Source organism: Crinia signifera, chromosome 2 (assembly GCF_055691185.1).
Source record: "Crinia signifera chromosome 2, ASM5569118v1, whole genome shotgun sequence".
Taxonomy (NCBI): Eukaryota; Metazoa; Chordata; class Amphibia; order Anura; family Myobatrachidae; genus Crinia; species Crinia signifera.
The window spans coordinates 320346223-320372602 of NC_139218.1; the positions used below are offsets into that span (position 1 = coordinate 320346223).

General features: G+C 43.6%; 1 protein-coding gene across 6 annotated transcripts in view; it reads left to right on the top strand.

The window, feature by feature from the left end:
• LOC146057646 (inactive dipeptidyl peptidase 10-like) overlaps positions 1-25820 on the top strand; it is a 110892-nt gene extending 85072 nt beyond the window's left edge. For 2 of the 6 annotated variants that reach the window (XM_083169123.1, XM_083169124.1), the window contains exons 22-26: positions 7372-7471; positions 9178-9236; positions 11592-11664; positions 18227-18300; positions 20479-25820. In XM_083169123.1, coding sequence (XP_083025249.1) covers positions 7372-7471; positions 9178-9236; positions 11592-11664; positions 18227-18300; positions 20479-20601 — 429 coding nt within the window. In that variant the 3' untranslated portion in view covers positions 20602-25820. Of the gene's footprint in view, positions 1-7371; positions 7472-9177; positions 9237-11591; positions 11790-18226 lie in introns of all 6 variants that reach the window. The other 4 variants (XR_014469758.1, XM_083169128.1, XM_083169127.1 and 1 more) reach the window with 4 other exon arrangements.
• The last annotated feature ends 560 nt before the right edge of the window (positions 25821-26380 follow it).

A 26380-nucleotide genomic window follows, 5' to 3' on the forward strand; every position in this document is an offset into this window, starting at 1 on the left:
CTACATCTCTCTGCCTGTGCCGAACAGTTCTGCTGTACAAATGCAGATTTAGCTCTACAAAAAAATGTTGATTGCATTTGTACAAATCCAAGCAAATAGCCATTGAAAATCTGTATTTGTGCTTAGGAGCTGATATTTTCACTTTCTCGATGGATATAATGTATTCAATTCCCACAATTTGTAAGGTAACGGGATTTATTGTATTTAAAAAAGCCTTTTACAAGCCTTTCATAAAATGAATAACTGAAGTCTGTATAAGGCTGAATTTTTTCCTTTTCAAGTGATTTATATTAAGTTTCTCATAAAAATATTAGGGATACAAAAGGAAAAAAAGGTACCCAAGAGAAAAGCAACAAAAATAAAGGGAAAGGAATGCAAATTCTGTCATATCTTTGTAATAATACAATAATATTTCTATATGATATAGGATCATGCAATGCTATTTTAAACTAAATATGTATAGCTATATGGTTGACCCGAGGGAACACACAAACCACTACTCAAACATAAATTTCCCTGTCAGGAAAAATCAACAGATCCGGGGCCAGATACACTAAGCTTCAAAAGTGATAAAATGGAGAGTGATAAACACCAAGCCAATCATTTATTAGTCTCCTTTGGAAAAGCTCCTGGGCTAATTATGTAAAGAAGCTATTTAAGGTTCAGGCTTCACATGAACCCCAGTAACTTTACTGATTATAGTAAATCCCACTGTCCAAAGCGGTGTCGAGTGGGCAACTCATAAATATATGGAGCAAGTCTCCAACCTGATCACAATATTTCCAACAAAATTTGGAGTTATGGAAGATATACCCTCACTTTTCCTCAGTCAAGGATTGCAGAAGGTCCATTTCCCACATAAGTTGGCAGAGCACTTTACCTCTGTTAACTGTATTAAGCCTGAAGGTTTTTAAACTCTAGGGCGTTACATGTTTTTGCACGTATATCTGTTTTGCGGGGCTGATTTTTCAGTTAGCCCTTCCTTTCCTTTTGTCTGCTCTGCCAAGCTGTCCATGATAATGCATTCCCAGCAAGTTCCTGGACAGACCACTTGCTTCAATCCAACAGCAGATTTGTCATACCTGTGGCACCCCACCAGATGCGGGTGAGGCTATAATGTTGCCTGTCATTTTGTCTTGTGCTGGTAATTGGGAGAGAACTAGGCTAGAACTTTGAGGGGCCTCAGGTTCCTCATAAGCAAGCAGAGAGACCCTGTCTCCTCCAGTCTGGGATCTGGGAATTGCTGAACTGCTGTTGGCCAACCCTGGACCTGCACCAGGAAGGCATATCTGTGCAGAATGCCAGGTTGCTTCCAGAAATACTTAGCTTCATGGAGTGACTATCGTATTTGTTCAGCTCATCCTTCTTTGGTACTTCAATGGAGTGCTATCTACCAATATGATGGCCTTGTGTCTGAGATGAACATCTCTGGGATGAATTCCTGCAGGATAGTCGAACTTCCTCTTAAGTGCCATACCCCCTCCAGGCTTGCTGGCTATTATATAGGTGGCAAAGGGGATGATTTTGCATATGAATAACTGTAATTAGTAATTTGTTGTATATTATAGAAGAGAAGTTGCGTCTGCATTGTGTGATTAATTGCGCCAATCAGCCCACGGTGAGCTGTGTTCCAGGCAGGAGCAGCCCAGGGTGTCCAAATATTGAAATCTAATTAGCTGTTTGTCCAAAACTGGACTTTTCTTTTATATATAATTTAATTGTGGTCAGCCTGAGCAGTTGATCAATATCCATTGATTGCTTCCTCCATGTAGCCATAAAAATGTCTTTATTATTTACAGACTTAAGTCAGTGCCATTATCCACTGCGTTATAGAGGGATGATAAACAAAGCAGTTTCTTTTCTCTTGAAATTATAGGAAAGAAGTCTATTATGTTACAAGGCAAATTATTCTCCATTAGAATTAGTGGTATGTCTGTCGGGAAAAGCAATCCACTCAATGCAGACATATAAACGCCACAGGTAGTTATTAACAATAGCAGTAAAATGTACATAATCTTTAACTCTGTATGCTGGTTCTGTAATGTGCAGGGTTTCCCGCATGCTAGGTTATATGTATTGCACAGTATGAGTGTGTCTTAGTGGCATACACACGGGGAGATTTGAGCCCCATTTCTAAACGATCTGACTAGATTGTTTAGAAATGAAGCACTGGTCGCTACGTGTGTATGTTCTGCAGTGATGGCGATGCATGGTCCCACACATCACTATCGCCCGCAGGGAAAGCCAGTGCTTGCAAAGCCCCACTCAACACGTTCCCTCAGCACACAGCATTGATTGTGGAGTGCAGTGCAGGTGTACCACCATATGTGCTGAGAAATCATGCTTAAGCCCATTGCTCAGCACTGAGGACGGGTCGTTTCGTGTGTATGGGGCTTTATACAGTACTCCTGTGTATTGCATACTGTACCTCCCAACATCCAGCCGCTGAACTCAGGACCCCTGGGTGGCGAAGCCACGATGGCACTGAAAAAAAGGGTGTGGTGTTGCCAGTAAACGATTGCCTCTGGTTATTTTTATACACAATATTTAAAAGGGCAATGTTTTTACTAGCAAGACATGGCTAGTAAAATGTTGCACATTGACATTTTTGGCATAAACAGAGAAGCGCCAGGTTTTATAATTCCCTACTGTCTGACCTGGGGAATTTCTGTACCCGCACTGGATTGCATGGATGGAGCTGGATTGGAGCTGACACGTAAAAAATTTCTCTGCATGGAGTTAGCGCTGAGGAGCGTTGTAGATGGGTTCTAGCATTTGGCTACATGGGTTCTAGTATTGAGTAACCGCATTGGAATCAGTTATGTGTATCAGAAACTGGGCTGGCAATTATAATGCGTGAGGTGACCAGGATAGAACTGGTAATGTGTCTGAACAGGTAGTGCAAATGGAAACCAAGCTGGGACCAGTAATGTGTCTAGTACTGGGCTGGAACTTATTTATTTATTATACATTTATTAATAGTTTCTTCTATAGCGCACACATATTTCGCAGCGCTTTACAGAGAATATTTGAACATTCACATCAGTCCCTGCCCTACCACATGTACACGCATACACATTCATTCTAGGGATAATATTTGAGAGCCAAATAACCTACCTGTAAATTTTTTGGATTGTGGGAGGAAACCAGAGTACCCGGCAGAAACCCACGCAAGTACGGGGATAATATACAAACTCCACACAGTTAGGGACATGGTGGGATTTGAACCCATGACCTCAGTGCTGTAAGGCAGTAATGCTAACCATTACACAATCCTTTACTGTCGGACAATTCATTGTCGGAACGCTATACAACACTCGTGCTGAACCAGTATTGCATCAAGAACCAGGCTACCACCGGCGATGGGTGACAGATAATGCACTTAAAATACTGGATCCTGCTGGTCCAAGAATACATATGAAAATATAATGTTGTGCTGGCAACTGGCTAAGGTAGGAGAGCAGCGGAGAATTAAAAGACCACAGTGTGGCACCTTTATCCTATTATAACCAGGCCATTCTCCATATAGTCTAGCTACAGCATATTATCTTAAGGGGTCATACTTAGAGAATCATAGAGTTGCACCTGCTAAGCCAGAAAAGTACATAAATAGATGACTCAATGGTGTGAGAGGCAGGGCCGCCAATAGGGGGGTGCTGTGGGTACAACTATCCTGGGCCTCGTCCTCTGGAAGGGCCAGGGCAGCTCATTTTGCCTACTACAACCCCCCAACTGCCTCTGCTACGCTCAGTGCACTGAACAAAGCAGGTCCCAGAACTCAGACTTATTCAACCCAGGACACTGGTGGCCAATTAAAATGCTGCACTGGCTTTTGAGCCAATCAGAGCGTCTGCTGGTACAGGAGCTTAGATTGGCTCAACAGCCGGTGCTGCATTTTAATTGGCCGCATTTTAAGTCCGGGACCTCTGGGCTGTAGCTCAGCTGAGAGGAGATGGGGGAGCAGGAGCTTGGGTAAGGTAGGATAAGTAAAGAGGGGGGCCCGGGTCCCAGAATGGAAATGAGTCCCGGGCAGCCCTGGTGGGAGGAGCAGCCCTGGTGGGAGGAGCAGCACTCCTGATGGCAGCCCTGGTGGTAGGAGTAGCACTCCTGGCTCCTGCTTCCTGCACACCATGCTCCCAGTATGGAGGCACTGATGTCTGAGGAGGGGAAAAGTGGAGGGGATTTTGAGTGGTTAAATGTCAGTGGGGGTGAGTATGAATGTGTGAGATCTGTGAATTGTAGATTGCTTTGTGTGTTTGAGTAGGGAGGGCTATTTAGGGGGTGAATAATTTAATAGAGGAATTTTGTGAGGCGGGGTCAAATTGAAAGCGTGTTCTAGAATTGATGAAATCTTGATGCACCGATTCGGTTGTAAGTGAGCGAGGAGAAGCTGAGCCTTGAGGTTGGGAGTTAGGTGAGAAGGGGAGAGATATGTGAGTGGGGTGGATTTTAATGAGTGGGAAAGCTGTGCATCTTGGGGGCTGTGTGAGGGGGGGGCTGTGTGACGGATAAATATATTGTTTATATTTATATTAGAGATGAGTGGGTTCAGTTCCTATAGCACTGAACCCCCAGATCTTACTTAATCCGAGGCTGGCTTGATGAAGGCTCGATCTTTCGCACCATTTTCCAGGTCCAAATCGAGGCTGAACATCATCATCCCACTATCTGATCCTCAGGAGATTCCTCCGAGTGATCACACCATCTTCGTTTTGGTTTTGAATTACAGACATGTCCATACTGTATGCCGCAGTGGGGGGACTACTAAGTGGGCCGCTTTATTTATTTTTTAAATACTGTATTAAAAGTAGAATTTTTATTTTTTTTTTACTCCAGGGGTGCTGCTAAGTGTGCCATATCAGTCCAGGGGTGCTGCTAAGTGTGCCGTATCGGTCCAGGGGTGCTGCCAAGTGTGCCGTATCACTCCAGGGGCATAGGCGAATCTAGGAGGTTATCCCATTTTGTAGCTGAGGGATGGGGCTTTCCAACGAGCCCAGCCCCTTGTCTCTAGCCCCCTGGGAACCGGAGATACTGAGGGGAGTGGTTGTCTCTCCCCCTCACACCAGAAAATGCAGGGACTAGGCTGGTGTATAAGGGGTCAGCCTGGGAATGTCCCTGCATGATCCTGGGACCATATTCCCGGGTAAATCCCTGCATTTTCTGTTGTGAAAGGGGTATTATTTCAAACAGCCGTGACTTGCAGTGCTCTGAATAAAGCCGGGCAGCCCCCTGCTCTCTGCCCAGCTGTCAATGACTGTCACCCCTGCAGCTTCCGCTCCAATTCTTCTCCCCTCTTTCACCTCAGCCCGCCCCCCCTTTAATCATGTGGTGCTCCCCCGACATCACGCACAACAGCAGCACGCACAATATTTCAAATGTCCACTCGGCTAGAGGGGACACCAGGAGGGGAGTGGGAGTATGCTCTGCGCTGCGCTCTGCTCCTCTCCCCATAGAAGCAGCTGCACCGCTCTCCATCTCTCCCTGCAGCAGCAGCAAAGGCTCATATAAAAATTTACAGTAAGTGGCACTTTTGGGGGCATTGCTTAAGGGATGGTACAAGTGGTGGTATGTGGGGGCATTATGCATAATGTGTGGCTTAATGTGTAAGGGGCATTACGGTGTGCAACATCATGTGAAAGGGGCATTATGTGTGCAGCATCATGTGTAAGGGACATTATGTGTGCAGCATCATGTGTAATGGGTACTATGGTGTGCGGCATCATGTGTAATGGGTACTATGGTGTGCGGCATCATGTGTAATGGTGACTATGGTGTGCGGCATCATGTGCAATGGGTACTATGGTGTGCGGCATCATGTGTAATGGGTACTATGGTGTGCGGCATCATGTGTAATGGGTACTATGGTGTGCGGCATCATGTGTAATGGGTACTATGGTGCCATCAAGCAAGAACCCCCTAGCAATGAGCACGTAGGTAAGTAGCACTTAAGTGGCAAACATGTAATGGGCATTACGGTTTGTTATATAGTATGTAATGGGCATCATGTGTGGCACAATGTGTAATGGGCATTATGGTGTGTGACCTTATGTGTAATTGGCATTACGGCGTGTGGCTTTATGTGTAATGGGTATTACGGAGTTTGCTAAAATGTGTAATGGGCATTACTGTGTATGGTCTAAAGTGTAATACCACACCCCTTTTTGCCTCCTTTGTGTGAGGCCATGCCCCCTTTTGCCGCACCTGCTTTTTGCTGCTAAGTGTGCCATATCAATCCAGGGGTGCTGCCAAGTGTGCCGTATCATTCCACACACTGATGGGGGGGGGGGGGTTTACGGAATTGGAGGTTGATGACAACATCTTGCCTAGGTAGAGCCAGTTTATGCAGGACGATATCATTGGCAGCTTGTTTTATAGGGGTCCAAAACAAACCAATAATTTCAGCCAACAATTCCATCTTGTGCCTATTTTCTTTGCATTATGTGCTCTTTGGAGCATTTTGGGGGGGCATAGCTTATAAAACTGATCATGTCTGCCACTGCAGTGCCACTCCTAGATGTGCCACTTCTGTCGCGTAGCTTATTTATCCAGCTACCTCGGTGCAACCTTTTGGCCTAAAAACAATCTTGTGAGCTGTGAGGTGTTCAGAATAGACTGTAAATGAGGGGAAATTAATGTGATTGGAGGATAATAAATACTTTAGGAACAAAAACACCCCAAAATGCAGCGATTTCAGCAGTTTTTTATGATTAATACAGATCTGAATACAGATCTAAAATCAAAACCCGCAAGGGTGGTTTTGGCAAAACCAATCCAGATCCAAGACATGAAGGAAATCCAGATTCAAATCCAAAACCCAAAAAATGACTGTGTGCACACCCCTAGTTTTATTATGCAATATGGAGCAGTATTATTGAAACAGTATATTGCCTAGGGCCTTGTCAGTCTTAAGGTGAAATATTGGCTATGGACAATTTTGACTATTGCGATTTCCCCTTGAAGTGCATGGAGCTGATTTTGACTATGTGCGGTTGGCCCTGGGGCCAAATACACTGTATGCTATATAGTCACAATTGCCTTGCCTGCACAGTCTATTTTTACTGGCGATACTAACCTACTGTGCTATTTTACCAAAATGTTCTTACAATTTCAACTAAATAGTCAGAATTGTAAGCCAAAATCGCATTGTGTGATCGCATTGCAGTAATCCAGCTCTTTAATCCATACCTATCAACAATTTATAGATTATTATCATGTTTCATTGATAGCCTTTTTGCCTATATACTCCTCCACAATTTCCACCCAGTTGCACCAAGTTAATCATCAAAATCACACCTTCAGCTTGACATAAATGGCTCTTGGAATTTGGACTCATGGAAATGTTAATTTTGTATTTATTTTTTTGTATTCAAGGCTTATGGTGGGTTTCTGGCCCTGAAACTGCTATCCTTGCCCGAAGAGCTGTTTACTTGTGGTGTAGCAGTAGCTCCTATTACCAGTTTCCACCTGCACTGTGAGTATGTTATGCCTACTTTTAGGACTAGAAGGTCCACTGAACCCATATGAAATTCATCTGCACACAATTCACATCATAATGGTAAATTACTCTAGTACAGGGGTCCTCAAACTATTTTGCACTGGGACTCCATCATAATATATTACTCAATCCAAAAATAATTACAGGACCCCAGGAAGTGACTGCAGAAGGTCCTCACATCACATATGTAGTTAGCAGACAGCACATACATGGCAGAATTGTGGAGGCACACCATGGTGGGAGGAGTCTAAAATAACAGACAATTAAACAGATTTTTCAGACTCCTTGAATCACTGACAGATTAGAAAAGTCATCAGCCTGATAGTCAGCAACATGGAGTCGTGACCCCATGCTGAGAAGGTTATGACCCGCTTTGGGGTCAGGACCCACAGTTTGAGAACCGCTGCTCCAGTACAAAACATGCAGAGTTGTTCACTTTGTGTAAATTCATATGGTTATTTGCCTAAAGGTGCGTATACACGGGACAATATGATCGCTAGCAATATATTGCTCACCAATCATATTGCCCCGTGTCCCGTTTTCATCTGCGACCAGAGATGGTCGCAGATGAAAATTTAAACACTGCTGGGTGAAGAGGCAGGGGATGTCGCTGGTCGGAGGAGCATGCTCCTCCGACCAGCGACCATTTAGGGGCTGAAAACGGGAGCGTGCACCCGGCGATTTATCGCTGGTGCACACTCCAATCACTGGCAATATGGTCGCTCAGCGACCATATTCCCAGCGATTTCAGCCGCTATCGCCCCCGTGTGTACACAGCAATACACAGATATGCTGTACTCAGGGCCGAAAAATTACTAGAGAAGCCAATCCTGGGATTGAGTTGATCTATGAAAATATTGCTGAAAAATGATCAAACACCCTCTCCTCAAACACGCAATTTGTTTGCAGAGGGACCCCTCAAGCATGCGCTCTGCTTATTGTGGGCTTGTACGGTCGTTCGTTAATCACTCAGGCTGCAAATACATAGCCCAGTGATTGATTCTGAATCATGCCTGCTGTAAGGGGTCCGAGCCAATGTGATCAGCCATGTGTGTCCAGTGTGTCCAGCCCAGGCGCATAATAAGTGATAAGCAGCCATCCGAGCAGAAACAACACATGGGATCTAGAACTTATCCCAAATCCCATGTCTTATCGCACAATAACAAGTTCTTTTTCCACCAATAAAAACAGCATATAATTGGATAACCCATTAATTTCCAATGTTCAAAAATCAGGCTGTTTTATATTGGATAGAAAATGATCACAGGTAACTGGATACCCCCTACGTGTGGTGATACAAAAGCATGTATGACTTTAGGCAGAGATTCTGAATAATAAAAAATAAAAAATCAGACATCTAGTGACTCTAGTAATATCCACAACTAGCTCAAATTGTATACAGCCTGGATTTCTTCTCAATATCAAGACAGTGAGCAAATCCATGGCAAAAAAAGTAAATAAGGTTTTGCTAAAGTAACCAGTTATTATGTCACTGTATCTGATAATGTTACATTAGATTGCAATGTACCTATGCTAAAGCAACACAAAAATCCACAATCAAACATTGAGGTTTATGTACAATTTAAAACTGATATCTAGACATCTTTTTCTTCTAGAACGTTTACTATTCGTTTATACTAACTTAAATGAACTTGTATTATTTCTATGTCATATTGATGCAGCGGCAGTACTTTCCGAGAGGTACCTGGGAATACCATCACAAGAGGCTTCAGCTTACAGGGTATGTTTAATCAGAGAATATGCACCCTTTAAAGGCCCATACACACTGGGCGACTTTGAGCTGAAAGTCGCTCAAAACAGTTTCAGCGGCTTTCAGCTGAAGGCCGCCCAGTGTGTATGCGCCGGCGATGAGAGGTGAGCGCTGTTGCTCATTCCCGCATTATCGCTGGGAAAGCCATTATACCAGCAGATGAACGGCTTTGAGGACGGCTTTGCATAATGCTGCCCTATGCAAAGCCGTCCTCTTCCCGATGACTGCGCCGGGTTGGGGGAAAGCCGCTCATTGTGTATGCACATGTAACCACAAGGCCTACAATCTTGAAACTTGGCACTTCTTCATAGATCCCAGGTTTTTACAAATGTCACTGTTCATCGATGGAAATCGCAAAAAAATCCTAAGGGTGGGACAGCACGGAGGAGACCACATTACTCTGGAATGGCTGGAACAATTCACACAAAACTTGGTACACATATGACTTACAATCTGAGAACAAACACTGTGGGGGTAGTGGGCCCTACACACGCAGCATGTATTTCAGCACGCAGCATCACTCTGGAATGGCTGGAGCAATTTACACCGAACTTGGTACACACGTGACTTCCTATCTGATAACAAACACTGTGGGGGTAAGACACCCCTAGGGGTGGGACAGATGCATAGAGCATATCAGAAGACAGCATAACTCTGGAATGGTGGGGCAGCAGCACAGACTATGTCAGGACATGCATGATATGTAAGTGATGACAGGGCGCACTGAGAGTTATATAGTGGCAGTAGCAGGATCCCCCAGCAGCACAGACTATGGCCCTTATTCTGATCGGTGCGGATATATCCGCGTGCGTTCGGGCCGACGATGTTTTGTGTCTGCGCATGTGCAGAGGCGTCTCTGCGCATGTGCGAGCGGGGCGTACGGCCGAATCCCGCATGATATGTGAACACTCCGAACAGGGGGTGGAGAGGGGCGTGAAGGGCTATTTGGGCTCATTACCATATGCATACGCCCCGCGTTTTATGGGAGTGCCCATGAAAACGCTGGGCGTACGTATGGTAATGCAGTCGTGACGCACGTGTAGGGGGCGGACATATGACATCGCCGGATGTCAGCTGCCCGCCCAGATCCCTGCTTATGCACGGAAAAATGTCCGTGTGGTCTGAGGTTGCGGGAGCTGGTGGAGCACTCGGTCCTGCATTCGATGGTCTGCGACCATCGAATGATGGGGGAGGTTCCCTTAGATGGAGGAGGCGTATTCCGTGTAAAATACACGTGCGGTCCGTTCGGCCAGCTTCTTACCACGTACGGACGGAGTTGGCGAGCCGTATGGAAGGCGGGGTTTCGCACGCACGGTCCTGGCCGCATAATCGGCTCCGGCCGCACCGATCAGAATAAGGGCCTATATCAGGAGATGCATAATGTGCTGCGCTATATACGAAACTGTAAATAAATAGATGATTTCACAGGGGCACTGACATGATGTGAGGCGGGGAATGTATGCAGCAGGAATCCACAGACTGAGAGTTGTATAGTAGGAAGAGCAGGGTTCCTTGGGGGCCCGAAAAGGGGTCCGGCCACTACACAAAGTGGGTCACATAAGCAAGATATGCCATAACATAGAGGAGGTAGAGGACATGGGGTTTAACAACAAATGTGGTCAGATTGCGGCTCTAGAGGGGCCCCTCCCCCTACTCTCTCCCGCACCTCCCTCTCCGCCTGCTGCCTACACCACCGGAGCCTGCCGCTATTTGCGCCTGGCTCACAATGCTGACCGTCCACTAACATCTGTATTCCGGCATAGTTTAGTTTGACTTCAGGTGTGACTGGCTTGGCTACACAACCTGCTCTTTCACAATAAGTTCAGGACTGCCTGGCTTGGCAAAACAAGCTGCTCTGTTCAGTGCACTGTCATTCTCATTGTGCTACTGTACTAAAAAGTGGTTTCTAATGTTATTTAGATAAACTGTTATATTTTCTCTTCATTGATTTTTAATGATTGTTATCTGCAACCAATGTAAATTAACGAACAACTATAATTCTAATTTACCATCCTCATCCCGTAGTGAAGCACGGGGATTCAGCTAGTTCTACTATAGGTGTATAATGATGACATTTGGAGGGTAAGTTCTAAAAAGTATCCGATCACTTTATTTCAAAGGACGTTGCTAATACAAGCCAGTTTGAATGTGAATTCCAAAGGTTCTCCTAAGATGATATAATAATAATAATAATAATAATAATAATAATAATAGCAGCAGCAGCAGCATTTTGACACCTTTACAACTAGAGGTTTGCTACACAGAAACAATACTGAGAGATTTGTGTTTTGGTCAAGACCTCTTTACACGTGCCCTTCTCCTCAGGTGGCTTCTGTATTGAATGATATCCAGAAGCTGCAGAACAAGCAGTTTCTTTTGGTCCATGGCACTGCAGATGGTGAGACACAAGTCCATGGAATGAGCAGGTGCATGTTGGGCAACATCATTGAAGTACATTATAAATGCATAGCATGCGTTAATAACGGACATGAAAACACACATTGAGGATTATTTACAACCAAGGTATTGTAACCAATCACTAACTAGCTTTTATCAATATGGTATAAGCTAAGCAATTAAAGCCAATGTCTGATTAGCTGCTGTGAGTTATTACACATTTTCCCTTTGGCAGTAAATAACCTCCATGGTCTGCATGATGTATGATAAAAGGCTGTGATAGAAGGTATTGCAGAACGCTATCTGGCTAAACAATGAGCATCGGATTGTTTGAATTGTGCATTTGCTTTCATGCCTGAACCAAAATGTTGGTTAAATGCAACTTTTAGAATAGTTTGCCATCCAGCATGTTCACAAGCACAACCAATGCCCCCTATAGGCAATGTGCAGCACAAATAAATCTAAGTCAATGAGTTCTCCAAACCAAAGGTCTGTTTTGTTGAACACGTGAATGGTCCAATTAAACATATCTGGTCTGTGGCTATAAGTTCGTCCATAGCAAAATTTCAAAAGGGCGCTAGTTAATTTTATAATCCCTAGTAGTGCCCTAGTTCACATTACACCACAAAGTGCCCTCACCATCATGCCCCCAGTTCATATTGCGCCACTTTACTTATTTGTCGATTACAACCCTCCAAGTGTTCTATACCTATTGACAGGCAGTGAGATAAGTGATAAAATGGAGAGTGATAAACTACCAACCAGCCAGCTCCTAATTGTCATTTGACAAACACAGCCTCTAACATGACAGTTAGGGGCTGATTGGTACTTTATCACTCTCTGTTTTTTATAACTTTTGAAGCATAATATGTCTGGCCCAGGTTGAGAATCGTACACTTCAGCCTGCTTCTGCGGGGTATTAATGGCTGAGAAGATTGCAGTTTCCATTAAGTCTAAAGACAAAGCAGAAGGAGGAGGAGGAGAGGACAAACCAGCTCCTACCTGAGGAGAACACTTCCCAGTGCAGGAAATTTCATTTTGTGTAGAGATCTACTTATACTCCTTTCACACTGCACCTCGGACCCGGGTTATTGCTGGGTTGCTGGCATGTCGACCCGGGACAAGGTGCCGTGTGAAAGCACCAAAGCTTATAAACCGGGTCGACCAACCAAAAGCAATTTTGACCCAGTAGTTGGGTCAGAACCTGAAACAAGATCCCAGGTCCGACCCAGCTTTGCAATGTGATACCGGTATCAGTAAAGTACCTGTATATGTATATCATTCTGTCCTTCATTTGCACTCTATTAGGTCACTAGCGATTATCTTCTGTCAGCTCCGCAGCAGGGCCAACAGAAAGTATCGCCAATGACCTGCTGAGCACACATGATGTAGACTATTTGTGGTACCGATGCAGCACTAGGGAAACAAACAAATTGTACAGTTAAATGATGACAGAGAAAACGTTCAGTAAAATGTCAGATGGGATCATCAGCACTTGGTCACAATGGGGCAGATGTATTAAGCCTTAACAAGAGATAAATCCAATGGTGATAAAGAGAGATAAACGTCCAGCCAATCAGCTCCATACTGACTTTTTTCAAACACAGCCTGTAACATGGCAGTTAGCAGGTGATTGGCTGGACGTTTATCTCTACTTATAAGCCTTGCATTTATCTCTTGTTAAAGCTTAATACATCTGCCCCCTTGAATCATACTTTCCAATGTTATTTCTTTTCATGTGAGACAAAATACAATTTGTCTATTTTGGTTTGAGTGATCTCACCTGTGGATAGCAGCTGGAGTGGTATTAACTACCTTTAGCGCTCAATTTGTCCCTTTTTTATGTGAGAAGTCTGGAGAGGACAGCTTTGTGGCCAGGACCTGATTTTACATCATTTTAGCCCCTCCCTCTCCATACGGACCCAGGCAGAGGTAGAACTACTATTGGTGCAGCAGGTGCAGTGCATCGGGGCCCAAAGGACTAAGGGGCCTGCTGCAGCACTTTTCACCCTCTTCCTGTCATCCACTGTTTTTTTCCGGTCACCCTCTGCCTCTCCCTATAACCCCTTGCCATGTTGCATACTGTGAACTTGCGTTGGGGTGGATGAGGTGGGCCCAAGTTATATTTGTGCTCTTGAGCTCACCACCCACAAGTTCTGACACTGGACCATAGATTCCCCTTATTGTACATTAGGAAGGGACAGGATGTGGCGGGTCCTCCTACTCTTCCAGGGGTGTAGGAAACTACCCAAAAATCATGAGAGTAGTCAAGTATGTCTTGAATGACACTTACACATGTTGCCCCCAAGCTCCTGATGGTGACCCTGGGACTTACATGCAATGATTAAAGCCTGCATTTTGATATTTGTGTGTATAAAATTCATAGACCAGGCATGTCCAAACTAGAGATGTGCGGCGGCCACTTTTTCGGGTTTTGGTTTTGGATCTGGATCTCCCTTCGTGTTTTGGATCTGGATTGGTTTTGGCAAAACCACCCTTGCGGGTTTTGGTTTTGGATCTGGATTTATTTGGAAAAATGCTAAAAATTGCTAAAATAATAGTTTTCATGCCTGTTTTCGCCCCTAAAGTGTTATTAAGCTCAATAACATTAGTTACCACTCATTTCTAGACAATTTTGATCACTTCACAGCTCACAAAATCGTTTTCATATACTGTAGTAGGGCCATAAGGTTATCCCGAGGTAGCTGGATGACTAAGCTAAGCGACAGCAGTCGGCATCACATACATGTGGACCTTACACTTGTGGACCTTGTCACACTGGACACAGGATATATGTCGTCACACTGGACACAGGATATATGTTGTCACAGTGGACACAGGATATATGTCGTCACACTGGACAATGGATATAGGTCACGCTGGACACAGGATATATGCCGGCACACATTACATGTCACACTGGACACAGGATATATGTCGTCACACTGGACAATGGATATATGTCACGCTGGACACAGGATATATGTCGTCACACTGGACACAGGATATATGTCGTCACACTGGACACAGGATATATCGTCAGTCGTCACACAGGACAGGACACAGGATATATGTCGTGAGTGACTTGTGTCACTGGACAATGGATAAGATATAGGCCGTCACACTGGACACAGCCCCTTGTATTAATGCTGCCCCTGTACACAGTGTACTACTCAGCAGCACTGCAGCCCCTGTATGTGAGCACTGCAGCACTGAGTTAGTTAAATCACAAAAAAAACACAGGGTTCAGAGCTAAATAAAATAAATCACAACACAGGGCTTAGGGCTAAATAAATCACATCAGGGCACGGGCCACAGGACAGCCCCTGGACAGTGGACACTGCAGCCCCTGCGTGTGAGCACTGCAGCACCTAGTTAGTTAAATCACACTACAGGGCTCAGGCCACAAGTCTACAACACAGGGCAGTGAGGGCAGGTCACGGAGCACAGCACAGCACGGAGCACATGGCACGGAGCACAGGGCAGTGAGGGCACAGATCAGGTCACAGAGCACATGGCACAGAGCACAGCACGGAGCACACGGAGCTTCCCAACCACCCTCTTCCCTCTCCAAGATTGGAGTGAAGATGGCGGGCGCGCGTGCGTCTTTTATAAGATCCCGCTCCCGCGAGAATCCGACAGCGCGATGATGACGTTCGGCCTCGTTATTGGTCCGGAATTCAGGCGGGAACACCCGAGCCGGCTCGGATCTGGCCCGGATCCCCGATATTCGGATCTGTCGGATCTCGGGGATCCGGACCCGCTCCTCTCTAGTCCAAACTGGTACCCTCCAGCTGTTATCAAACTACACCTCCCAGAATGCCTTGCCGTAGTTTTAGCATTACCTAATAGCAAACCTGTGGCAACTTTCACAATAGCTGGAGGGCCTTAGTTTGGACATGCCTAACATAGACGGTACACTGTAGGCATTGTGTATCAAATCCTTTATGACAATGCTTGAACATAAGTGCTTGCAATACATATTTTGCTCTAACTGGAATACTGCATGCCTGCCCGTCTCATTATGCCAAAGAGCAGATACCATGTATACAGTAGCTGAAGATTATCTTCCAGATATGTGCCCTTACTAGAACATTACCAGTTGTCATCACATTTGTTTTTCTCAATTGCACTTATCTGCATCATGCATAGCAAGGAGGATGCTCGTATTCATGTATTTGGAATTTGGAAATGTGAATGGCATTAAAACTAGAAATGACTGTAACATCAATCTCTGTTTCCACAGCTCTGTTTTGTCCTAAAACACTGCTTATTTAAACTACATTTGTGTCTTAAATAAATCCTGAAAGTGAGGCCACTACTAGAGATGCTCAAAAATGTTTAAGAACATCTTTTAAACCAGTTTGTAGAATTACAAATGTAGAGTTCAAACTAAACAGTTATATCTGATTTTTTTAATTAAAAATTATTTTTTTGCTCACAATTTTATTGAAAGCATCAGGTACAATACAAATAGCCATCACAGTGGAAGCAGTCAGTCAACACCAAAGAAATGTTTCCAAACTGTACTAAAGGTACATACACACTGGGCATTTTTTACCATGAGCGATGCTATGGAAATCACTCAAGGGAGGTGAATCACTTTCCATAGTAGGAGACTATGAAAAGTTGTTCACTTGGCTAGAATACAGGCCAGTGGCTACTGGTGATGATACGGGAGTGTGCATCAATGTTCACCGCTCATTGCCCACCCTTGCAGGAAAAGTGATCTACATTGAGTTCAAAATTGCCCAGTGTGTATAGGTCTTAACAGGGATCATTATAAGGAAGAACAGACAGCTGGGAGTTTGTGAGAAGGTTTGTGACTAGGGGAGCATGTGGAGGTTCGTTATGCAGGAAGGATGCTGGTAGTGATCATTACTAGAGGTGTCTGAGGACTGATGCCACAGTCAGTTTCCTTAAGAACAGTGGCATAACTACAAAAATTCTACCAAACCCCCTGCTGGAGTATTTCGGCAGCACCTCCCTCCCCCCCAAGAAAAATTTAAAACCCTGCTTTACCCCTCTGCTTGCCACCGCAGTGTCTGTACCCGGGACCCGCAGATCTACTTGTCTACGGTCCTGCCCGGCGCTCCTCCTGGCTAATGAAAAATGACCCTCACAAAATGGCTGCCCATAAAAGCAGACCTTTTTAAGGATGCTAGAGGAGGCGCCACCTCCTCTAGCATCCGCAGAAACTGTCTGCTGTTAGGGACAGGGGCTCCAATAGTAGCCTGTCTCTGCAATTTATAAAAGTAAAGTGATCGTATTATCGGTTACTTACTTCTCACGCATGCGCAAGTGGTGAGTGCAGGTTAGGAGTTGTACAGTTCCCTTTTCCAATACTTATTGTGATATGTAGTTCATAGCCTACAATAGTACTGAGTATTACTCAGTAAACTAGCAAAACCCAAGACTGATTAGTCACTTACTTTAAGTGAAGACATAGTTTCTTTGGCCACTCTTTAGATGGTTTGCTACATTCCCCCAAAGTACCGTAAAGTCATGTTTGCAAAATTGTAAACATAGGTATACACACTGAAATGTCTATCATCAATAATAATGATGACGGTCAACAGTACTAGCTAGCGGCTTCTGATTGTCTGAGTGCAGATTTAACTCTGAATATGATAGGTGTTTTCTGATTTTTATTTTTTATTCATGTGTGGGAGGAATTATATCGGCTGCATTCAAGAGTTGTTTTTGTTATTCCATTCAGTCCTACTAGTGAATGCATGTTTTGTTACCTGATGCTAATGGTATAGAGTTGGATGCATCTTGCAATACATCAAACTTTGCATATACTGTATAAGCAATTGCAGTTTGATTAAACTCACCAGAAGCCCCAATGTCTATAGTCCCAATGGTAAAATGGAAACCCATTCAGAGCCATGAAAATTTATTCTGAAAGGTTTATGAATACGTAACAAACCCACTTTTACTGATATGTGATTTATGTATTATTAGCAGATAGGCAAACTAAAGTACAGAGTCCTTCCCATACCTGAATGTGTTATTTATTTGTTGTTGTTCAGAAAAGGCTTAAAGCCCCATAGACACTAGCGGATTTGCTCCATGTACAATATCAGCAGTGTTTTCCTTTGAACTCCCAGGCAATTCATACTGAACAATACTGTTTACAATATCGGTCAATGACGTCACTCGCCCCGCTGCTAGTATGCCTTGATGACAATATAGTCAACATTAGGCATATAGCACAGATGACGGGGAGGTCATTAACGATGCTTGGGAGTGTGCCTCGTTAATGATATTGAGCACACACACTTTTGATTTTTTTTTTTTAAGGTATCGCTAAGAAGACATAAAATGAGAGATTTTCTTTTAAAAAAATCTAGTGTGTATGGGGCTTTAGATCCTTAATAATAAATGATTAATTTAGCTAGTTGTTGTTATTTATATACTGTTGAGTATATTTAAAAATGTCTGCTCCTTGCCAGCCATGCTTAGATTTACATTAAGAAATGAATTCTGCATATTTGATTACTGTTTTGTGTCTCTTACAACACATATATTTATTTGTGTGCCTTTTCTATAATTAAAAGCCAACGTGCACTTCCAGCATACAGCTGAGCTACTAAGTCGTCTGATCCAGGCTGGAGCCAATGTCACCAGTAGGGTATGTCTACATTGTTACTATATATTTAAGGGACAACTAAACCTATTCATTAAAATGGTAACGAATAAACCTTGAATGGAAGGCGCATATATTGCTCAATATGACTTTGACTCCCACTGCAGTGTTAGAAAATGAAATGCAATTGTTATCTCTTCCATCCATAAATACAGTATAGTTCTAGCAGCCAAACACATCAGTGAAATAGGCTGCACTGCCCTCAATACTGCACTGCTCTGGCCCAATGACACAGTGCCTGTATTACCTCGGGTGTGGTATAGGGGTCCGACAGTCGGGATCCCGACAATCATTATCTGGACGTCGGGATCCCGACTGGCCGGACCCAGACAGCATGGTGAGCGCAACTAAGCCCCTTGCGGGCTCGCTGCGCTCGCCACGTGAGGGAGAATAGCCGGTGGCCGTCGGGAACATGGCTGTCTGTGTTTTGACAGTCGGGATCCTGACTTCGGGTGAATGCCTGTCGGGACCCCGTCAGGCACCCGTTACCCCTACATCCAGTTGAGGAAGTGGTAAGGCATACCATCAAGAAATATGCTGCTAGCACCCAATACCACAAGATAAGCTCCAAGTGTAAGTATGTCTGCGCATGCGCCACCAAGCACTGTGATTGGCAGCAGCTCTGCATCAGGACTCCTCACAATTCATCTTATTTTGAACATCCAGGGTTGATGGGCGCACAGCATAATATAACACTCGCTCCCTGTCCTGCCCTGGCGTAAAAAGAGCAGTGTTCTGTAAGAGGATTTCTCACAGAAAATAAAGCTGGTGAAAAGCAGATAAAATCATTAGTAAATAAGGTGGTACAGCTTACAATTACTGCTACAGTACCACCATTAGCTGCACTGCAGAGCAAGCCACAGCGTTCTCCTCTCTGCTTCCACAGTGCATAGAAAAAAGGCTGTGCAATGTGGATGTAGCCACTCCCCTAGTTCCGGGTGATCACGCCCCCTTATGACTCATGACAAAAAAATTGTCTATTTGCAGCAGTGAATACACATCTTATTAAATTGGTCTTCCTATATCTCCAACTCCTTAACCATCATCTGCACAAAATTGTGTTTAAATCTCACTCTCTGTCTCTCTCTCGCTCTGTCTCACTCTTTGGGCCTTATTCTAGTTCACTCTTTCTGACAAAATCCTTCTTAGATGGACAAAACCATGTGCACTGCAGGTGGGGCAGATGTAACATGTGCAGAGAGAATTAGACTTGGGTGGGGTTTTACTTCAAAGTGAGATCTATATTGCAGTGTAAAAATAAAGCAGTCAGTATTTACCCTGCACAGAAACAAAATAACTCACCCAAATCTTATTCTCTCTGCACATTTTACATCTGCCCTGCTGCAGTGCACAAGGTTTTGTCCATCTAAGAAGGATTTTGTCAAAAGAGTGAACTAGAATAAGGCCCTTTGTCTCTCTCATCCCTCTCTCTCATCCCTCTCTACATCCCTCTCTCTCTCATCCCTCTCTCTCATCCCTCTCTCTCTCTCTCTCTCTCTCTCTCTCTCTCTTTCTCTCTTTCTGGGCAGAAACATGGTGTTTTCTGTATGTGTTTGTGAAAATGCAGTTGTGCCCAGGTGTGGTTTTAACTAATGGAAAATTCGTAATTTTGCAAAGGCTGAATTAGACCCATAATGCAAAATAAGTTATTATTAATAATATTGACTTTTAAAGCTTATTATACACAGAGGGTTTTTGTAGACATAGGCCCTTATTCTGGTTCACTCTCAAAGGCAAATTCCTTCTCAAATGGACAAAACCATGTGCACTGCAGGTGGGGCAAATGTAACTTGTGCAGAGAGAATTAGATTTGGGTGGGATTTTACTTCAAAGTGAGATCTATATTGCAGTGTAAAAATAAAGCAGCCAGTATTTTCCCTGCACATATTAATTAACATGATAATGAATTCTACAAGTGCAATGAGAGCAATGGAGTGATTTCAGCACCTGTAAGGGCATCCATCGTTATGAAGTAAAATGACTAAAAGGGATCAGTGCACCTGGAGGTACAGAACAATGTATACTCAGTCCTCTTTATTTATACCTCAAAAGTGTAAAAATATAATTCTTATCCACTCATTATTGTGTCACAATTACTAACTATAATACCTAAGTTACCCTAATAATGTAATATAAAATAAATAATTGTGTTTCTCTATGCAGATTTACCCTGATGAGGACCATTTCTTCCTGTCAAAGGGCAGCCAGCAGAACCTCTACCAGTCCGTAGTCTCCTATCTGCAGAACTGTCTTCAGAGGGACGGCATGCGACAGAGTGGCCAGTGAGAGATGGACCTTACTGGTCTCACATACAGCACAAGTAGATGTCCTAAGAGAGGACTTATGGATTTATTGGGGCTTCCATGAGAGATGCAAACCTTGGTGGAGACTTGCCTGCAGAGAAGTTGATCACCATTTGGCATAATGTTAAATCTTACAATGTACATATTCATATGTTGAATGAATCCTTCAATATTTCATTGCTTTAAAGATGTTATAGTCTAAGGGAAACATTAGTGCCCAAAACCAAAATACCTCCACTTGCTAAGATTGTATAAGCAAAGTGATAGATGAGTTCACCAGCAGCAGAGGCCAGCTCCGCACTTCATGTGACATTGCAGACGTGTAAATTATCATTGCAGCAATACATAATGAATACCTACTTCAAGTTACAGTAGCTGCTATTACTAGCCTGAATATATGGCTTGCTCAGTTTTTATATCTGTTCACTGCATGCATTGTTTATTGGATGCCGACGAAATATCATTATTATTTCAGCCTGTCTTGGAAATGTGACCAAAAGTTAGCAGCAAGGGTTAGGAGTAAACAAAATTATGATTAAAAACCTATAAGCATACTTGCCTATGTTTAAAGTCTCCACTCCGGGAGAGGCCAGAGACTGTGAGCATCGCTTCTAGACATCATCAAGCCCCATCCCCAGCACTGCAAATCCCCCCGGTTTGTGGGGCCTCGAGGAGGGGGCAGGACTAAATGACACTATTTGCATATTTAGCCCCGCCTCTCCCTGCGAAACCCCTTGAATCACGGTAACTCAACGAGGCGACCGGGCAGCAGCCGGTGAGATGCGGAGGGTGTGGCAGAATCCGTGAGGATTGCCCACCTTTCTGGGAGGGTAGGCAACCCTGCCTATAAGCCATACATACATACATACATACATACATACATTCTTATCCATGTGACCAAGCACAATGGCAGTGATTACACAGATTCCTGTGCCCCTGTGAAATTATTACAAACAGACTGTTTCCTTGTTTTTTCTACCTGGGCCCCCACAGAAGTATTGTACTCCTTTGTGTTCATCCCCAATAACATCACACATTTAACTGTATACCTGCAAAAATAACTACACTTCATACCTCCTACCATTATCCTCTTCCCAATCGCAGCTCCCTCTCGCATCAAGGCAACTCTCCCGAAAGGGTGTTGCATATGCAAATGGTCTGTGGTTTATATGTGACACTGCACCACTGAGCCACTCTGGGAGGTGCTGGCTTGCCCCCTGTCTCTCTGCAAATGCACAGTGTCTATACACCGCTGAGCAGCGAGTAACAGGGGGACTCCCAGCTGCCACCCCACAGCAGGACACTGCTGTCTGAGGGTGGGAGAGCCGGACAGGCCCAAAAAAGACAGGTTGGAATGTATCACACATTCAAAGATGTTAGGAAATACAATTTAAAAAATTCTAAAGAAGAAGAGTACTTTTAATAGACAATGTAAGTATGTAAATGGGAAGATTAATATTTTTGATATTTTATCTAAATGGCAGAAATTTTAGGTATACCAGACATACTGGCCTTTCCTAATTACAGATTTGTATCTACTTATAACTGAAGCTTTAAAAATCCATGTAAATACTACAGCCCACAATTCCTACAACTACATGGGTTGTCCAGGACTTGTTTACAGCAAAGGTAAATTATTACCATTTTAATTTATATTTAAGTCAAATATATCTATACAAATACAGTGCCAAAAGCAGGATTTTTAGAGGGGGCTTCCAAATGTAATCCAAAATCTCCCACTCTGCAGCGAATTGGAGTAAGTACGGGAGTCTGGGGGAGTGGAAAAAAAACCTGAATATTGGTCTTTTTATACACTGGATACTGTATGAAATACAGTATTAATATTTAACAGTACAGATTGTCTATAGTTCAGGATGTTTCAAACATTTAAATAAGATAAGTGGTCAGGAAAAAAATAAACATAAAAAATAAATACACAAGCATAATAGAACCAGTACTGCACTTTCCAAGCTCACAATCTCCCACTTCATGGTAAGGTTCCTGTCTCTTCCTCCTGGCAGCTACTCTCTGGTCCATTGAGTTGTTTGAGGACTCAGATCCACACATACAGTAAATGTGGTAGAAGAAGCTGGTACACTGGGCATGTGCAGCAGCTCTGCTCTGTCCCTTACACTGCATGATTCGGTGGCAGCTCTATTGATGATATTATATACCAGTGCTAGCGTCATCATTTAAGGCACTTGCCAAGAGGAGGAGGGTTTCCGGGCAACCAGAACCCCCCCCCCCCCTGTTTGCCTATGAAATATAGATGATACTTGTTTCGTGGCCCGTTGGGTCTATCGCATAGCATTAACTTAAGGTAGGCGATGGGACCCGATCAGAGCCGATATCAGGCTTTTTAAAGTTTTCTGTACAATCATGTACAATTTTAACATTGCGTCGCATTGCATGCCATTACAATGGGATGCGACAAGACCCGATTTAGCATTGTAAAGCCACCCTGATGGCTAATTAGTATGTTAAATGGACCCCCAGACCCGATTTTTAATTGTACACCCACCCTGATGGGTGCTTAATATGTGAAATGCACCCCCATTGTTTACGACACTCCCACTATGAACGCCAACCTGAAGCGTGGCGAGCGCAGCGAGCCCACGAGGGGCGGCGGTATGTGTCCTCTAACCTTTTCATACCCCCTTAAAATGACTCAAACTTGGGCATAGAAAATGCTAACAAGTTATAGGGGTAGATGTATCAATCCTTGGAGAGATAAAGTGGAAACATTGACCTAAGCAATCAATAAGCATCAGTCATTTATCTAGATCAGCGTTTTAAATGATAGTTAGAAGCTGATTGGTTTCCTTGGACAACTACAGTACTCCAATTTATCTACAACGCACCATAGTCATAGACTTCATGCTATATCTAAGATTCTCAAAGTGAGCATATGCACCCATTGGTGTGTATGGTAGAATTCTGTATATGACAATACTGCATTAATATATGATGGATTCTAGTTTTTAAGGTTGCACCTATAGCGATAACTAGCAATTAATTTCCCTTAAGGGGGGTGGGGTTCTAATTTTTTTAAAGCTGCAATCACTTACACAGCAACATCAGCCTTGTTTTCCAAATACATGATTACCACTTTAAAAAATTAGAGAACTCTCACAAGATCTCTCCCTTTCTGTTCTCACTCTGTATTAAATCCCCCATTAACTTTACAACTTGGTCAGGTAACCCGTATTGTAAATGAAAAATAAATAGATAAAAAAGAAATGACAGAGTATGTATTTATATATATATATATATATATATATATATATATATATATATATATATTTATAGTAGACTGTTGCGGCCCGGTACTCACTCTCAATAGACAACCACCTCGTTGCCGTCTGGTACAAAAGGTAAGACTGGAACAGAGCATGCAGTGGCACTCAAATGGATTTTTCAAAAACGTGTATTAGTCACAAGCCGAAAACCAACGCTTCGGGGCTGACACGCCCCTTTGTCGAGGTTTGGGTGACACACACGTTGGTTTTTGGCTTGTGACTAATACATGTTTTTGAAAACTCAGTTTGAGTGCCACTGCATGCTTTGTTCCAGTCATACATATGTGTATATATATATATATATATATATATATATATATATATATATATATATATATAATATTGTTATCCTTCAACTCGGATCACTTTAACAATGTTTACTACCTACTGTATAACTCTCGCTGACAGTGTAGCAATTAGCAGGCCATGTTTCTCCATCAGTTTACATAGGTGATGAATTCAGGATTTTTTTGGTACTCGATAGCAGTATCCTCCTTTAGTTAGGGCCACCTGCATTTAGTGGTGGAACTAGTGGGTGCTGAGCCCAGGTGCAAAAATATTGTTAGCATCCCCCCCACCCACCCACCCACCTTCGCCCCAACCCAATTGGGTAACAGGGAGAGGTAGAAGGTGATAGGGAGAGGAAGTTTGGGAAAGGGAAAAACAGAGGGTGACATGGGCAGCAGTGGGTCCCTTAGTCCTCAGGGCCCCCGGTGCACTGCACCTGTTGCAACAACGGTAGTTCTGCCTTTGCCTGCAATGTTCCAAAAATCTGTGAGAGGTTCAACTGTATTCACCAATATTAGATAAGCTTACACCACACCACCCATGGAGTTTGATTAATTGAGCAGGAATGTGACATAGATATTGCAGAAAATACATGTAACATAAGCTGTCCTCACTCTCCGATACATGTTACATTTATCTTCTCAATCCTCTGCAGCCTCTTACATGTTGCACTGTCCACTGCAGAAGGGCACTAGTCTTCATAGTAGCTCCCAATTGTACCTGCTTTCAAGAAAGAATCCTTAATGTATGGGACAGTTCCCTAAAATGGAGGGTTTTGTACCAGAAACAGGTGGCAGAATAATCTGCTCTCTCCTATTGTTGGTGGTGTCTTAAGCTCGGCTTGGCTGGATTCTGACATGTTGGAGCTGTTTTGAAAAAGAAGGTTACCATTTGCTTCATGTTAATTGGTGAACACTCAACCCTTGTGTTCATCGGTTTGTGATGGAAAATGTCCTCCCTTCCTCCATTGGCAACAGATTCCATAGATTGTTATACAGTATGTGTGTCGTCGTCCCCGTGTAATACATGTCCATGTTTTTTGCACTCCCCCACCTCTCCTCTTGGGGCCAATGTGTTTTACTATTTTACCTCTGCCCTAAGCTACAAAGTCGTAATGACTTTAATGGGGCAATTTCCCCCATCTCATAGTGCAAGTAGAGTCCCCTCGGGACATTACTCCTAACCCACATGGAGAGTGCAGTGGAGCTGAGGGTTTCTTTTATTAAAAGATGGATACAGCAGGCAGCGCAGGTCATCCCATGACCATGACAGTTAAGTAGTTAATAAAGACAATATATTGCAGTAACTGCAGAATATTAATGACTCTCACATTTAATGAAGAGACCCCATATTAAATCTATAGCTGACATATTGCATTAAATGCTGATTCCTGATTGAAATGAAGATCTTGGAATTTCCCACCTATGGCGGCCTATGATGTCCTGGAGTGTGAGCTGTATATAGTTTATGTGCCCTCTTCCTTGCTCTTCATGCTTTTCTTTGGAATGTAAATTGAATGTTACAGGAAATTGGGGATTACCCACAAGTCATTGCATGTTTTAAGAAAATCACTGTTTTTCAAACAAAAAAAATAAACTATACTTTTTAAAAAACAGCTTTTTTTATCTTACAATATATTCAAAATGAGATTTAAAGGAAGATAGAATACTGGGATTATGACGCTACTTCATATTGTTTTGCTGCGGCTGTGTCTTCAGGTCCGAATTTGGCCCCGTTTTCCATGGTGGGGGTCTGCGCATGATTTCTGCTCCTTTCGACCACATGCGAGGAGATGTATTTGCGTACACATCCCCTTGAATGCTAGCGACAGGATTGGGGTGCCGGGGGAGGCATTTACCTGCGATTACACGCAGCCTAGTGAACAGGTCCAAATCAGGCCCTTTGTATGCAGCAGCTGTGTTGTTCTCTGCTACAGTCATAGGAGGCATCTTAGGTAAATAGACGCCCCTGTAGGCGTCTGTGACTTGGTGCTGTATACAAAGTCACTGTATCAGTTCGGTTGCATGAACAGCAGAACCACTCTGCCAGGGAAGCCGCACCCAAGAAAACAGCAACTGACAAGGCCGATGCCCATTTTCTGGAAAGCTCTCAAATATAAGCAGCATGCCCATCATACTATGGCTTGGGGCACTGTGAGAGATGTTGCAGAAAGAG